Genomic DNA, 16,141 nt, shown 5'->3' on the forward strand with positions numbered 1-16,141 from the left:
AATCTTTGAGTGCCTACCCTATAAAACAATACTGTGATGTTCTCACCCTTATTCTGAAGGCATGGGGCAGGAGCCTCCTTATTCACATGGTGAGTCTCTCTAAAGAAGTGTTTATATGATGAGATACCAATACCGAGATCACAAAGAAAATATCAGGTGCCCAGCCAGAGGCCCATAGATAGATGTAGCAAACCAGGTTATTGGTAGCCTCGTCATACTCATGTGTTCCACTCACTCACACTTGCATTATGGCATGGACTTCATTATTGTGTAGACTGACATAGTCTACACCAAATAACCCTTAGACAAGGTTTTATAATACAAATCCACAATACTGAAATCAAATCCAATATTTACTCTCACACTAAGAGAATTATTACAGGTAAAGAGAATCACATATATGTGGCTTTCATAGCAAGCATATACCAGAACTACAGGGAGCACCAGAGTGGCCAGCTTAAATATATTGCAATATATGGACAAACAATACCTGTTTTGTTTAAAGGGTAAGGCATTTTCAGTAGCTGTATGCACAAAATGTCACAATGTCTTAAATATATTCATAATGGGTTGAGTGCAGAGGACTCTTGTATTTGTCTATATGTATTTTGTGGTCACAGCCTCATTGCACCCCCGCCTAATGGTTTTAAAATTAGTGGTGAGCACAACTTTCCTTTGTTTGTTATAGTTTATACAGGAGCAGTGACCAGCTCCATGTTGTAGCTCCCACCCTTCCCAGCTATAGTCAGGTGATCCCACTGGTGTCTAATAAAAGGGCAGCCAAGTTTGGGAGTTTTACTTCGAAAGCAGCAAGTAAGTTGCAGGTAAAACTTAGTCCCTTTGTAAAATGTATAATGAAGCAACGGGAATGATACATGACAAGATCAAAGTAAACAAGATTACATTTTTTTTTTCTAGGGTTGACAAGAGAAATAATACTTCTTTTTGTCTGATGACAAATATTCAAGCAAGTTCTGGGCCAGGCAGGATGGAGAATTACAACCAGCTCTAAGAAAACCTTCTAAACATAGCAATTATACAGTGTTACAGTATATTTCTCGAAGATTAGTTTTTCATAAAGAAATTTCAGAGAAAACCCGTGGCTGTCCAGATTTTGCTGAACTCCAACTACACACTGGTTCATTCATTTAAAGAGCTTCTGTACAAGTCTTCTTTATGTCAAGTCCACTGAATCGAACTTAAAGATGCCATTACCTTCACGTCAGTTAACCACTTTGCACTTTAGTAAATTTCCCCCTATGTGTTTCATAACTTTGCATGAATATTTACATGGTACCTTGTCTACACCAATTAGTTAATAAACCATATGTTGCATCCTCATTTCCATTGTTACAGGAGATTATTTTGCATAGAACACAGCAGGGATGATTTTAAAAGAACGAGTGTTGGATACCAATTGACTTTGGCAATCCATAAATGTGCTGGTGTAACGTGCAAGTGTAGAACTAACGGAAGGGCAGCAAATGAATGAAACAAATGGACAGAGAAATAATTCCAAAACACAACTTTATAGTTCAACAAAGAAGCAATATTTCACTTGTATCCTTACAGAGACATTTTTATATATTTATATATATATAATAATAATAATCAGAACTTTTGACAATACTCTAAAAAAATAAAGTTCACGTTAATATAAGTTTATTTGGCAAGCTTTCACAATAAAACACAGCAAAAGAAATAATATTGCAGGCATTTTGCCTGGGCAGGGTTTTGATAAAACATCTAAGTGTAGACAGTTACAAACATATCAGTACAACATACATTGAAATGTATTATTAGCAAACATGTGCTTCACTGTTTCAGGTGGGTGGAATCGTTTGCTTAGAGCTCTTCAACATCATGGGCAGAAGTAGTCAGTGTTTCTGGATGCATGACCCTTCCCATAAACAATACTGATCCTAAAATGTAAAAAACAAAAAGACCATCAAATTAAAAGAAATGCCTTCATTTTCAGTCATGAGATTTGTTGTATTTAAAAAAAGCAAAGTATGGTAGCAAAATGCTTACGTCAAGGTCACCATATAACATACATTGGGGTCATTTATAAACATAAAGTTGCACCTGGGTCTATTCACGTTCTCATTAGGGCTGTCTCCTTACCAAAATCAATGAATATAATTCATCTTCATACTTTATTATGTGTGTGGTTTTTTTTATCTTTTTATTCAGCAGTTTTCTAGTTTGGGATTTTAAAATACAATAAAGAATTGTAGCATAACAGAGCAAAATTTTTGCCTTCCAACATACTAAAAGTTAAATTGAAGGTGAAACACCCCTTTAAACTTGTGAGGCATGGATATGAGGCAAATTTCCACGTTTTACCGCCAGTGAATAAGTATGTGAAACTGTGGAAAAATCCCCCGCAATAAAAAAAATTATCACGTGGCGGAATAGTCAACAGCATAAAAAATTTTCGCGCATCAAAATTATTCAGACTCCCATTGACTTTAATGCATTCAGACAAAATAGTCACGTGTATTATTGCTTGTGTCAAAATCGTCATGCTTCAAAATTATTTGGCACCCATTGACTTCGATGCATTTTGTGAATTTTTTGCCGTTTCGCAAATTTTTCAGCAAAACTTTTACCAGTGCAGAGCAACAGTACATTATAGTGTTATTCCTTTAAGACACTTTCCGTTTTTGGTGTTACTGTTCCTTTAAGTGTGAGTCCCACAGCTTTTCGTAGTTGTTTGATAATATCCTACCATCTCAACCTTGATGTCTCTATTAGCGATGTGTGGGTCGGGTTTTTCCCGACCCACAACTGCCCACCCTCCACTCGCCTACGGCTTCCTTTTATAGACCCACGCCGTCCCTCCCCGCCGATGATGTCACAAAAGGGGCGGGGCGAGCAGGAGCAGCATCTATAAAAAAAGAACCCGGGAATTCGGAAGCCAGCACAGCAACGTTTCGGGCGGGGAGAGCAGGAAAAGAGCTCAACCTTCTAGAATATGTTTTTTGTAGGTTTATATTTATCACCCATAGAGGAGTTGTAGACCAAAAAAAATAAATCCCTGGAGCTGTATCTATGTTTGAAAACATGAAGGAATTCTACTGCTAACAGTTACCCACAAAATAAAGATATTTATTTTAAAGGAAAAGTAACACCAAAAGATGAAAGTGTTTTAAAGGAATGACAATGTAATGTATTGCTGCCCTGCACTGGTAAAACTGGTGTGTTTGCTTCAGGAACACTACTATAGTCTATATAAACAAGCTGTTGTGTGGCTATGGCCATTCAAAGCTGAAATATGAGAAAAGGCACAGGATACCCAGCAGATAACAGATAAACTCTATAGTAAACAATAGGATTCATCAGCACTTATCTGTTATCTATTGTGCTTGAATTGCTGCCTACTGGCTACACAGCAGTTTGCTGTAGAAACACAACTAATGTTTATATAGACAAACACAGTACAGGGCAACAGTACATTACATTGTCATTCCTTTAAAACACTTTCACACTTTGGTGTTACTGTTCCTTTAAACTTTAGCTGTGTTTTGGTCTGCCTTGTTCTCTTGTTCTCAAATTCAATTCAGTGAGTAAAAATCCCCACAGACATCAATTGGATTTTCATGAGATAAACTAGAAGATAAAGTGGAGTTTAATCTAGATCAGTGTCAGTTATTGCATTTCCTTCCTCTGTTCATTTCCAGCAAATCAATGCTGAGCTGTTTGAAGATGCAAATGGATGTCTTATGACCCTGGTTTGGCTCTGTCCTATGTTCCTTCTGTGACATTTCAATATTACTTATCTGACAAAAGATGCCAAAGAGGTTATTCCTTTTTTTGCATCTCCTCCTGTAATATTTAGATGGTTACAGTCTCTTAGTTGATCATCATTAATAATAATAACATCATTGGGTAGGTAAAGGCATATGCACTAAAACTATATACTTCTTTGAAAGGGACAGTATACCACTTGCTCAATATGCACTATATAAGGCTTGATCTGAACATACTTTGCCTATTGTTTTTGATATTCCTTACAGGGCAAACAGGGAAACTGAAGCTATTCCATATATTACCATTGTCAGTTAAATGATTAGGACAGAGACAGACGAGAAGATTCAGGGAGATTTAGTCGCCTGGGAACAAATCGCCACTTCTTCGGGCGACTAATCTGCCCAAACTGCCTCCACGCCGGCTAGACTCTAGATCGCCGGTGAGTTGGCACTCAGAGCGATTCGTTTTCCAAAGTCGCCCCAAGTTGCCTCATGAGGAAACTTCGGGCGACTTTGGAAAAAGAAGCGCTCCGAGTTTCGCCGGGCGACTGATCTCCCCGAATCTTCTCGTCTGTCTCTGCCCTTAGATACCCAGTGCACACACACAATAGTCCTGGATTTTTCAAAACTTAATTCCTCTTGACTTTAAAGGTTAACTTGAAATAAGGTCTCAACATCCATTTCGGATCATTATCACATTCATGACATGAGTTGGACATCGCTGCAGACAGGAAATAAAATGGCCCACAAGGGTGGCTACCAGTAAATGGAAGCACAAAAAGCGGCAAGTGCTTTTCAAGCAGTAAATTACATTTTTTTCCTGAAATTATACCAGTTTATACTAATATTACAAGTTATTCAGGCAAAAGTAAGCATTTTGTTTTATAGTACAGGTATAGGACCTGTTATCTGGAAACCGGTTATCCAGAAAGCTCCAAATTATAGAAAAGCCCATAGACTCCATTTTATCCAGATTTTTCAAAATGATTTACTTTTCTCTGTCATAATAAAACAGTACCTTGTACTATATAATTAATCCTTATTGGAAGCAAAACCAGCCTATAGGGGTTATTTAATGTTTACATGATTTTCTAGTAGACTTATAGAGGCACGCTTATCAAAGATCGAATTTCGATTTCATGTGAGTTTTTAAAAACTCCTATAAAATTGAAATTCAACCAATCGAAATTTATAAAAAATCTAATTTTAAAACTAGGATGAATTAAACCACCCTGAAAACTCAAATAGAATTTGATTAGAATTTCAAAATGTAGATCAAAGTTTTTTCTCTGAAAAAAGGCTGCAAACAAGGTTGCAGACAACTCAGAATTGATCCCTGGATGTCTCTCATTGACTTAAACAGCCATTTGACAGGTTTAGTTTAGTTAATAGTCGAATTTGTGTTCTTAAAGGCCAGAGTATGATAAATCTCAAAAATGTAATTCGAATTTTTTAAAAAAACTCGATTTGAATTTGAATAACTCCCTAGTCAAATGTGACAGTTTTGAACATAAAAATTCGAAAATTCGAATTTACATTTTTCAATTCGACCCTTGATAAATTTGCCACTTAAGGTATGAAGATCCAAATAAGGGAAGACTTGTTATCAGGAAAACCCCAGGTCCCGAGCATTCGGGATAACAGGTCCTACACTTGTACCATTTTTGCCTGTAAAAGCTGAAAAAATAAAATCAGACTTGTGCTCCAGAAAGGGTCTTATTACCTGTAATTTTTCAAGTAAGTTGTGTAAAAAAGTAAAAATGTATAGACTGCTAAAACCAATATTTGATAGTTGAATCATTTCTGCCCTTTTTTCCCTAAAATGCCTATTATTTTGAAAGCTTGCTTTACTCCAGTAAACAACAATATTCTTGCATAAATAGATCTAAAAATAAAACGATGAAGCAGATTTGTTACAGTTGCCCTTATGTAAGTCCCAACCCTAACTGGCTTGGCTGGCCAATATAAATTGGAATGTTTATTTTAAAGGACCAGTAACATCAAAATTTTTTTTAAAAAATTCGTTAATATAAAACGAAAAAACAAAACACCAAGACAAATTAAACTTTAAAATCACACAGCTTTTATTAAGAAATAACTTACCGAAACTCCGGTTCCAGTCCTTTTCAGAAAAGGCGACACGGCGACAATCCATTGTGCGGCACTCGATTATTCCTCCCTGGCTATCTCCTATAAGGAAGGCAGGGAAGAGAAATCGATCGCCAAAAGATGGATCGCCAGATCGCCTTATCTGAAGAGGAGCGCAAGTGGAGTTTCGGTAAATCACCAGAACCATTAAACAGAAAATATTTCTTTACATTTAACGTTTGTATATGTTGACCGAGAATTCAACAATTTCTTGGCAACAAATGTCCTACAACACAGTTTTCAAAAAAGCATAAAGCACTGTGTAAAATGCAAATAAAAAGAGAATGGGATATTTTGAAAATCATTTAACGCTATATTTAACTGCAAATAGTACAAAGACAGATCAAATGTTGAAACTGAGAATTTTTTCTTTATTAAAAATATTTCCAGCATCTAACTCCAAATGAGTATATATACTTTTTGGAAAACAAGAACATTTCTTTGTTACAAAATTTGATTTGTCTTTGTGCTATTTGCAATTAAATATAGTTATTTGCAAAATATCCCATTCTCTTTTTATTTACATTTTACTGTGTCCCAACTTTTTTGGAAACAGGCTTCTATTTTATATGAGTTATGAATGGCATTTGACCCCTATTTATCTTCCTGTATACAAACTGAACTCATTCTATTCTATACAGCGTGTGTTACTTTTATATAAACATGTGCCTTTTTGCCCTATTTAACTTAAAAGGCTGCCCCTGTGGCTATACAGCAGCTCCTTTTGTTTCTGAAGCAAACATGCAATTTCAAAGATGTATGTTCAAAGTACACAAAGTTATTTCAATGCATATAAAAGTCTTATTTTATAGTGTTACTGGTCTTATAAGCCACTGAAATGTTGCAGTAAATGTAAATATAATGCAGTTATTCTATGACAAAACCTGGTTAAGAAAAGTGTGCAAAATAAAAATAACTTACCAGTTTTACGATTTCTAATCAAAAAGAAAAATGGGTGATCAACAATAACCTGGGGGTACAGGACAGCCATTCTACTGTTAGCAATCATACCTAGAAGAGAAATAAGGCATAGGATGAATGTGTTCTACATATCCATCTTTAATAAAATCAGATCACATTAGGTTACAAAACAGGGAATTTTAATTAAGAAATCACAAATGCCTAAATATGAGAATCAGAACAGAGTGGTTTTAGAGGTTTTTGAAATCACAACTTTCTCTAAAACCACAAATTGCAACTTTTTTCAACTTGTCGCACAATAACTACAAAAGCCGACGTCATAAAACACCAGAAATCGTTTAAAAAAAGACTTTACTTTACCGGTGTTTAGAAACGAAAGGAAAAGTAAAATGTGTGTCATTTGCTGGGACTGTATACACAAATGAGGAGGATACTAGCTTTTAACCCTTTCACTATGCCTTCTCTTTGATCTTGCCTTCTAGTGTATTAACTGATATATATGAAAAGAAACCTGGAATTGAAGAATCAATGGCACCAACACTATGGTGTTTTTTGAAGCCAGCATCATAGAGGGCAACAATATTTCAGATTTCCGGATAACATGTTTTCATATAATAAACCGCAGACTGATAAAGCCATTTGCTGATTGGATTATCACATTGCTGTAAATATTGTGTGGTGGAGTGACCACAGAGATGGGGAAAAAGGTGTATTTTCCTTTAATTTCTCCCCAGTAGGAGAGGTAAGCTCCAGGAAAAGTGTTACTAAAAAGAGAAGGGTTTCTCTGTTCAAAGGCTATAGTTGCCAGATTGTGGAAGTTATAGTGTTCTGAAAGGAACAGGTGAGCCAGATAATCAATTCCAGTGGTCCAGTTTGCATATAAGAGCTCACTCTCCACAGGAAGGCTGTCTCGTGGAAAGGTATTTCATTTTAATGAGAGTGTTAGGAAGGTCTATCTGAGCAGGGCAAAGCAGGAAGGTTTCCTGGCTGTGTAAGAAACTCCCAGAGGGGCTGGGGGTGCTGCCGGCAATTGCAAAGAGCGGAGGGAGCCTGTGACTGTGACCAAAAGTCTGCCTGAGAAAGTGTGGGAAGCCAGGGGTTAGAGTTTTTTCCCAAAGGAGTACTTTAAGTACAGGGGTGACCCTAACTTATCTGGTTTTGCTGGTAGTCCACAAGGGGACTAGTTTAGCCAACGTGTGAAGGTAACGCCCAATGGACAGGAGTTACTTTTATGTTTTGTGCTGAAATGGTCACCCCTGTGTCGGATTAAACTGCTAAAGTGTGAAAAGGCAAATGTGTGATGATGCAACGCTGACGTATGGTTTGCCAGCACCTTTTTGTCGAAAAGTTTGGAAAATAAATCTGTGTTTTGCCAGAAGAGCCCGCTTAACCTGCCTACCATTGTTAATACGCCACAAAATTGCATGTACAGGCAATCAGCTTGTCACAATTGATATAGTGGCCACAGCAGTGCATGTAATTTAACATGTTGCCCAAATAAAGTAAATATATTCTAAGCAACCCTTTTAAGGAATTATGCAGTAAAAGTGATTAAAAGATGATGGAACGAATATAATCCTGCTAACTGAATGTAAGTCAAGTCCTTTAGAATATACTTTTCACCAAATTCTTCCCAAAACAATTACCAGCCCTTACAATGTTCTGCTTCAAACTAAAGAACTGGTTACTTTTAACTGTTGATACACGGGTAAAAGGCATTCCAAAATGAATCCTCGGGTAAAGTAGCACTGCTTGACTGTAAAAAAGATATCACCTTGCAATAGAGTTTATTTATGTTGGCAGCCAATCTTCTGCTGTATAACAAATGCCAGTAAGAAAGTAGTGTTTATCCAATATTTAAAAAAATTCATTGACCAGTTCTGGCAAGCCAGGTAATAGATTGACAGTATTATGCTGACTGTATAGTTCTATGCCTGCTTGTCTTAAACGATGGGCCTATCTGTATGAAGGGAAAATAAATATATAGGTGCCCAGTTATAGCACTGTCAGACACAGTATATTAGCTCCTTATCGAACCTGCAATAGTAGAAAATAATTAAATATATTCTGGCCTGGATCAAATACTGTACTTAATTGTCTTGATATACAATTTTGGCTATTGCTACTTGATGCTTGGGAGAGGTTGTTGGAAGAGGTATGGGAAATAGATATGTACAATGAGCTTCCTGGCTTTGAGATAAAATACTGGATTGCTTGTTAGTACTTTTTAAAATAATCCACTCTTTAAATCATTGCAGGGCTCATTTATAAACTTTGCACAGCGCAGAATGATTTGCACCATGAATCTATTTGCCCTGGTTATATTTATAAAGTTGGATAAGTGTGCAAACAGAATTGCAAACTATTTTTCGTACTGTGAATGTCCACAAGATTTTTTTAAATATGGCAAAAATCACAAATTACGAATATTCATGCACACACTTACGCCGCGACAAAACAGTTTTGCAAATTGTGAATTTATATTGCTGTTAATGCTATTTTCACACACAACAGTCTCTCGCACAAACACCCAACTCATTTGCGAGCCATTTGCGAACATTTGTTTGCAATGCGAATTCGAAATAAAAAAATGGAAAGATGAGTGCACAGCAGTGAAATATTCTAGCGTGCAGGAAAAAACATGGGCAATACAACCATTTTAGAATAAATATGCGATTCGCAAACTTTATAAATGACCTCCTGTGTCTAGTATTTCTATGCAAAATGTTTCAATTATGGATGAATTGTAGTTATTTTTATTTTCCCTGCTGCATACAAGAATACCTTCTGTTTTATAGGGAGTTAAAGCCTTAACTTCAGTGCTCTAAATCCAACTACTGCTAAACATGTTGTTACTCTTTTCTGCATCCTGACAAGCATAGGTATCAACTGTCTTCAATTATTTAATAAGGCTGCCAGGCAAAGGCCCATTAATATCATTTTAGAAGATGCAAGAAAATGAAGCTAAGTGCTCTGAGGTTTTATGTATAAGTCAAAAATGGTTTTAGATGTTTAATGAGGGAAATATGTAAATCATAATTGTAAAAGCTTATGGAAGTCCATTAAGTTTCAGTGTATTGAATGTTAAACTGCTATAAAGTGCACTTACAAAGTTCTTATGTAGAACGTTTTGTAAATCCTCAAGAGATTCGACGGGGATTTAAAGTACACGAGTTAATAGATGTTTTGTTTGTTAGAAGCTGCTGGTGTGTGGACACTTACCATTCCCAAGGACACACATGAGAAAAATAGAGATATATAGCTACAGAGATGGTTTACCAGAACTTGCAGCTGCTTCTGCACCTTCTTCATTAACCTCCAAGAAAGACTTGTGAACCACTTTGGCAACAAAAAGATCTTTGCTGTCTGTAGATAAACAAGAATAAAGACAGGCATGAATGTATGTGCCTGTGAACTTGTTTAATGCAAATATTGAAAGTTAAATGCGTATTTTATTTATTACAATTATTTTCCTCTTGGCCCCCTCAGCCTCTGTGAAGGTATTACTGACTCTACACTAACTCTGAGCACTGTGTGTGTGAGAAGCTGAACAATGCTCTGGAGCATCGAAGTCATTGTTTCCAAAAAGAACACACATCTACTGGTCATAGCACATTTTCAGTTCAGATTTAACTGATACAGATATTTTCATCTAACGGAGCCCATCCATGTCTGGTGTTATTTACCTTTGTCAAACGCAGCACCTCTGCAGCCATGTTGCTGGGCTGGGGCATGATATACATATATGCTGGAGACCTCTGGGTCTCTGACCTGCCTCTTCACTGCTGCAGTTGCCATGGCTAAGAAGGCATCTTGAGTATGATGCCACTTAAAGGGGATGTAAAGGCAAAAAAATGTTTCATTTTTTTAATTGAAAAAGAAACCTATCTCCAATACAATTTAATAAAAAAAGTGTACCATTTGTATAAGAAAACTGACTGTATGCAGTGTAATTCCACCTTCGTTTTACTTGCTGTAGATATGAAACTTCAGGTCCCTAGCTGCTCTGCAGGGAAACAATCATACATTCGAACAGCAGGGGGCAACCCCCCACCTTACTTCCCAGTCATGTAGAACTGAAGCAGCTTTGTTTGTTTCCGTGTAGAGCAGTCAGCTACTGTGTAGAGATTCATATTGGATTTTATTTTTGCCTTTACATCACCCTTTAATGTTTCCAACTCCAGCTGCAGGGACAAAGATCATAGAGCCAGATTTAAACAGCCTGGGATTCTCATTGTTGCAGCCACTGGTTCTGCAGAGTTGGAGAAAGTATGTATTGAACAATACAAAACTATAAAATCCACATTAGATTGCATGACAACCCAGGACCCAGTGCAGTCTGCATATTCTGGTTATTAATCTCAGTTTTGCTGTATTGGCTTCTGGCAGATATTATTTGGCTTGTGCTGTTTTGATAATTTATAATGATCCCTAAGCTTAGCCTAAAAAAAGCAGCCCAGACCATACTGAGCATGTGCATGGGCTTGGTCTTGCAAAGATGGTTTAACAAAGTTATAAGATGGTGACTCCCTGTGGCCAACTTTGAAATCATAAATCATTTGTTTAATTAGGCTTGTAGTGCAGTAAGTTCATGTTTATGTTTAGCATACAAAATACAGCATTTCTAGCATTATTCTATTTTAGACTTCAGTTCCCCTTTAAAGGGGTGGTTAGCTTTCAGGTTAAATTTTAGAAAATTAAAAAATGGCTTATTCTTAACACCTTTTTAATTAGTTATTATTTTGCAATGTTTTTTTTTTAAATTATTTGCCTTCCTCTTCTGACTCTATCCAGCTTTCAAATGGGGGTCACTGACACTAGACGCAACAGAGGCTACAATTTTATTGTTTTTCTTACACTGTATTACTTATATTTCTATTTAGGTCCTCCTTTTTTCATATGGATGTTTCCCTATCAAACCACTACCTGGTTGATATGTTAAATTGGACCCTAGCAACCAGACACAAAGTGGAGAGCTGCTAAACAAAAAGCTAGATATTCCAAAAACGGGCAATAAAAAAGGAAGACTACCGTATATACCCGTGTATAAGCCGAGTTTTTCAGCATCCAAAATGTGCTTAAAAAATTCTACCTCGGCTTATACTCGGGTCAGCGGTACCTGACCCGAGTAGCTGAGATTGCAGTCACTTTTAATCATTCCTATACTAACAGTTCACTTGGGGAGAGACTGCAATATCCCACAATGCCCTCTGTTGGTTATATGAAAGAATAACAGTGCACCCTCTGTTGGTTATATGAAAGAATAACAGTGACTGCAATATCACACAGCGCCATCTGTTGGTTATATGAAAGAATAACAGTGACTGCAAAATCACACAGCGCCATCTGTTGGTTGTATGAAAGAATAACAGTGACTGCAATATCACAGTGCCCTCTGTTGGTTATATTAAAGAATAACAGTGACTGCAATATCACACAGCGCCATCTGTTGGTTGTATGAAAGAATAACAGTGACTGCAATATCACAGCGCCCTCTGTTGGTTATATGAAAGATTAACAGTGACTGCAATATCACACAGCGCCCTCTGTTGGTTATATTAAAGAATAACAGTGACTGCAATATCACACAGCACCCTCTGTTGGATATATGAAAGAATAACAGTGCGCCCTCTGTTGGTTATATGAAAGAATAACAGTGACTGCAATATCACACAGCACCCTCTGTTGGTTATATGAAAGAATAACAGTGACTGCAATATCACACAGTGCCCTCTGTTGGTTATATGAAAGATTAACAGTGACTGCAATATCACACAGCGCCCTCTGTTGGTTATACGAAAGATTAACAGTGACTGCAATATCACACAGCGCCCTCTGTTGGTTATACGAAAGATTAACAGTGATGGCAATATCACACAGCACCCTCTGCACATGGTAGTGGGACAGTGGGACAATGCACACAGTAATCCGTTTGGCAATTCTCTGTCACCATCAACTTTGCAAAGAAGTCCGGTTGATCTCTGGGGGGTCGCTTTGGCGGAATATGCGCTGCTGGGAGACAGGGCTGTAGTTGTGTCTAGGCTTATACTAGAGTCAATAAGTTTTCCCAGTTTTCGTAGGTAAAATTAGGTACCTCGGCTTATACTCGGGTCGGCTTATACTCGAGTATATACGGTAATTGCAAACTGTCTCAGAATAGCACTCTCTCTATATCACAGTAAAAGTGAATTTGCAATTTTGCCATTAGCCTAATGGGAGTGGGCTGTTTGCCATGAGAGGACAGTCACAAGTACGGTCTTATAACTCTTTCTAAGCAGCAGCTGTTGCTTGTACACAACATTCCTTAATACTTTATGCTACAACTTCCCCCTATTTCTAAAAAAATCCAGAAGGAATATTGCCAAGTAGTTAAGTCTGATGGATTGTAGGCATGACCAGTAGAATGCAATGAAAAAATGCAACTTTCTCATTGCAGCAGAGCAAGACTGATGATTTTTGGTGCCCTAGGCAGAGCACATTCTCTCTCGCACTGCATACAGAGTTCTTATAAAAAAGTTCTTATAAAAAAAAAAAAAAACAACATCTTGTGAGTATTTCATATTCACACTGCAAAATTCCAATCACTTTAGCACAAGAAAAAAAAATGCAATGGTGGAGAGAATTGAATGATAGCGTCAGGGGAGTAACTGTGGTGTTTATACAAATGGCCTGTAGATGTCACTGTACACAATAGTTATACTGTGAATACACAATACTGTCTAGACTGCTTAAAAGTGAAAGCTTACTGTTGTGTAATGCCTGCATGACTCTGCTAATAAAGCACTGTTATACCCTACTCATCCTCGGCTACCCAAAACATAACAGTAACTACAGAGGAAACAGACCGTGCAGCTGCAAGGGGGCCCAGGAGGTATAGGAGGCCCCATGAGGCTCTTTTTATTGAGCAATTTAAATATATATTGGTAGAACAGGACAACCTCTAGATATGTTGGGGGGGCTAAAATGAATTTGCATTGGGGTCCAATAACATTTGGTTACACCACTGGATTGCGAAATCTTACCAGATATAGCAGACAGATCAGCTTCCCCGGAGAATATTTTAGTTATGCCAAGCCGCATCAAGATGTCCTTGAGGTTCACCACTTCTTCAACTTTGAACCTATAGATACATTTAACAATAATCAATTTAAATACAATAAGCTTTCAACAGTTACAAAAAAGATACAGTATTATTGGCTCTCTCATATTTATTGTTATTTATAGTTTGCAGTGCTTACCCTAGCTTTTATAAAGAGATATTAACTCCTCTTGAATAGGATACTTAAAGAAGGAGATAGCAAACACATTCTTTGTGCATCTTATTTCATGTATCTCTAATGTTTTTATTCTTCAACATTTATCATGTATTGTGTTTTCTCAAGCTTGAAGATGCATGAGGAAACTTTTTTGAAATGCATGAGGTGGACAACTATCTCCCAGTGGGTTCTCAAAATCGTTCCTCCATAAAGAGCCCTAACACACGATAATGGTCGCTAAATCTGGTGAAGAAAACAAAGTGACGGAATCAAGTCCTAATGATGGGCAGTGTATGGAACAAATGTCAGGGAGAAGGGCAGAGAAATAGTAGAAGACAAGAAATGCATTCACCTGTACTAAGTATAGGTAATCCTTGCTTCAACAAAATGTTGCCCTTCTATCATTGCTTGTCCAAAAACAAATAAATGGATGCAATATTATAATAATATAGAATGATAGAGCGATTGATTTGTGTTTTTTTTTTACCATTTTAATGGCTCATGCTCTGTGGACAGCATTAGAAAAAAAAAAAGACTGTAGATATGTGATTATGGATAAAGCATAGTTATGGTGAATACTGTGAAAGCACACATTTCTCGAGGCCACTGTGGTTAATTCCCTTTTAATTCGTATACGTTTTACAGAACCTTTGCATCTAACATTTCGAGGCACATTTATCAAGGGTCGAATTCAGAATGCATGTGAGTTTTTTAAAAGTCCCAGAAAGTTGAAATTCGACCAATCGAAATTTATTATTAAAATAGATTTTTCTCAGCTCGGACAAATGTAATCGACCTGTACTCAAATTGAATTTGAAAAACTCGAATCAAATTAAAAAAAAACGTGAATGTCAGGAAGGCTGCAAAACATCCCCAAATTGATCCCTGGACCTCTCCCATTGACTTATACAGCAATTTGGCAGGTTTAAATTAAATCGAATTTGAGTTCTTAAAGGGCCAGAGTATGATAAATCTCCACATATGAATTTGAATTCAAATCATGTTTGGATAATTCATAATTTAAATTTGAGAATTTTGACCAAAAAAAATAATTTGGAATTCTAATTTTCCCTTCGACCCTTAAAAAATCTGCAATATAGGGTACAATTATTGAGCACTTGCTCACTGATTATCTAAACAACACATAAACATTCTAACATTAAGGGGCAGATTCATTAAGGGTCAAATAGTAAATTTGAATTTTCTAATTTTTTTGGTGTCAAAATTCACACATTCGAATTTTAATCCCCCAATTCGAATGTGAGATTTATCACATCCAAACATGGAAACAGTTCTAATTCAAATATTAGCCATCAAGATTTAAGATTAAAAAAGTCGAATTTGTGAGTTTACAATCATGAAAACTTGAAAATCTCAAATAAAAAAAAAATTGCTTGAATTTTGCCTAGGACAACTCCCATTGACTTCTACATTAATTCACAAGCTTTTAGATGCCAATTTTTTTACATTCAATTTTTTTTTTTTGCTTAATAAATACCAGCCATTTGAGATTTTTGAAAATATAATTCAAATTTGTTAGTGCTTGTGCACAAAAAATCAAATTGTGGCAAAAATTGAAATTCGGACCTTGATAAATCACTCCCTAAATATAGAATCAGTTGCAAATCTATATTACATAGTCTCTGAAAATTCTGTTTACTGAATCAATTAATGTTTGTTTCATGCAGAGAGCAGCTGTAGCAAGTTTTTACTTTAATACTCTATTTATACATATTTTTATTGATGCCCAGAGTCAATACCTGGCTGACATTCTCAATGATGCTCTTACAGAATTAATATAACAGTAAGATACAGTAGGGATTACAGACAAGGTTATTGTATTTTTGTCGTGACTGTACATCTACAGCTGTCAATTCTAGCAAGTGTGGAAGTGCCAGTCGCATAAGGATTATAAACAAAGAAAAATAAATACAGTACATCTGTCACCTAGTAAATTCTTATTTAGATCATATCTTTTATTAATGCCCATAGCTCTGATGCCAGTAAAGTGTAAGTAGTAAGCCCTCTTTGCCCACAAATAAACTTACAGATACTTTTTTAATA

General features: G+C 36.5%; 1 protein-coding gene across 3 annotated transcripts in view; it reads right to left on the reverse strand.

Annotated features, from left to right (window-relative positions):
* Positions 1 to 1,510: 1,510 nt before the first annotated feature.
* serpini1.S (serpin family I member 1 S homeolog) overlaps positions 1,511 to 16,141 on the reverse strand; it is a 46,310-nt gene continuing 31,679 nt past the window's right edge. For all 3 annotated transcript variants that reach the window (NM_001092771.1, XM_018264432.2, XM_041564016.1), the window contains 4 exons: positions 13,844 to 13,941; positions 10,101 to 10,187; positions 6,822 to 6,911; positions 1,511 to 1,922 (listed from right to left, as the gene is read on the reverse strand). In NM_001092771.1, coding sequence (NP_001086240.1) covers positions 1,846 to 1,922; positions 6,822 to 6,911; positions 10,101 to 10,187; positions 13,844 to 13,941 — 352 coding nt within the window. In that variant the 3' untranslated portion in view covers positions 1,511 to 1,845. The remainder of the gene's footprint in view (positions 1,923 to 6,821; positions 6,912 to 10,100; positions 10,188 to 13,843; positions 13,942 to 16,141) is intronic.

The sequence above is a fragment of the Xenopus laevis genome, chromosome 5S (genome assembly GCF_017654675.1).
Source record: "Xenopus laevis strain J_2021 chromosome 5S, Xenopus_laevis_v10.1, whole genome shotgun sequence".
Taxonomy (NCBI): domain Eukaryota; kingdom Metazoa; phylum Chordata; class Amphibia; order Anura; family Pipidae; genus Xenopus; species Xenopus laevis.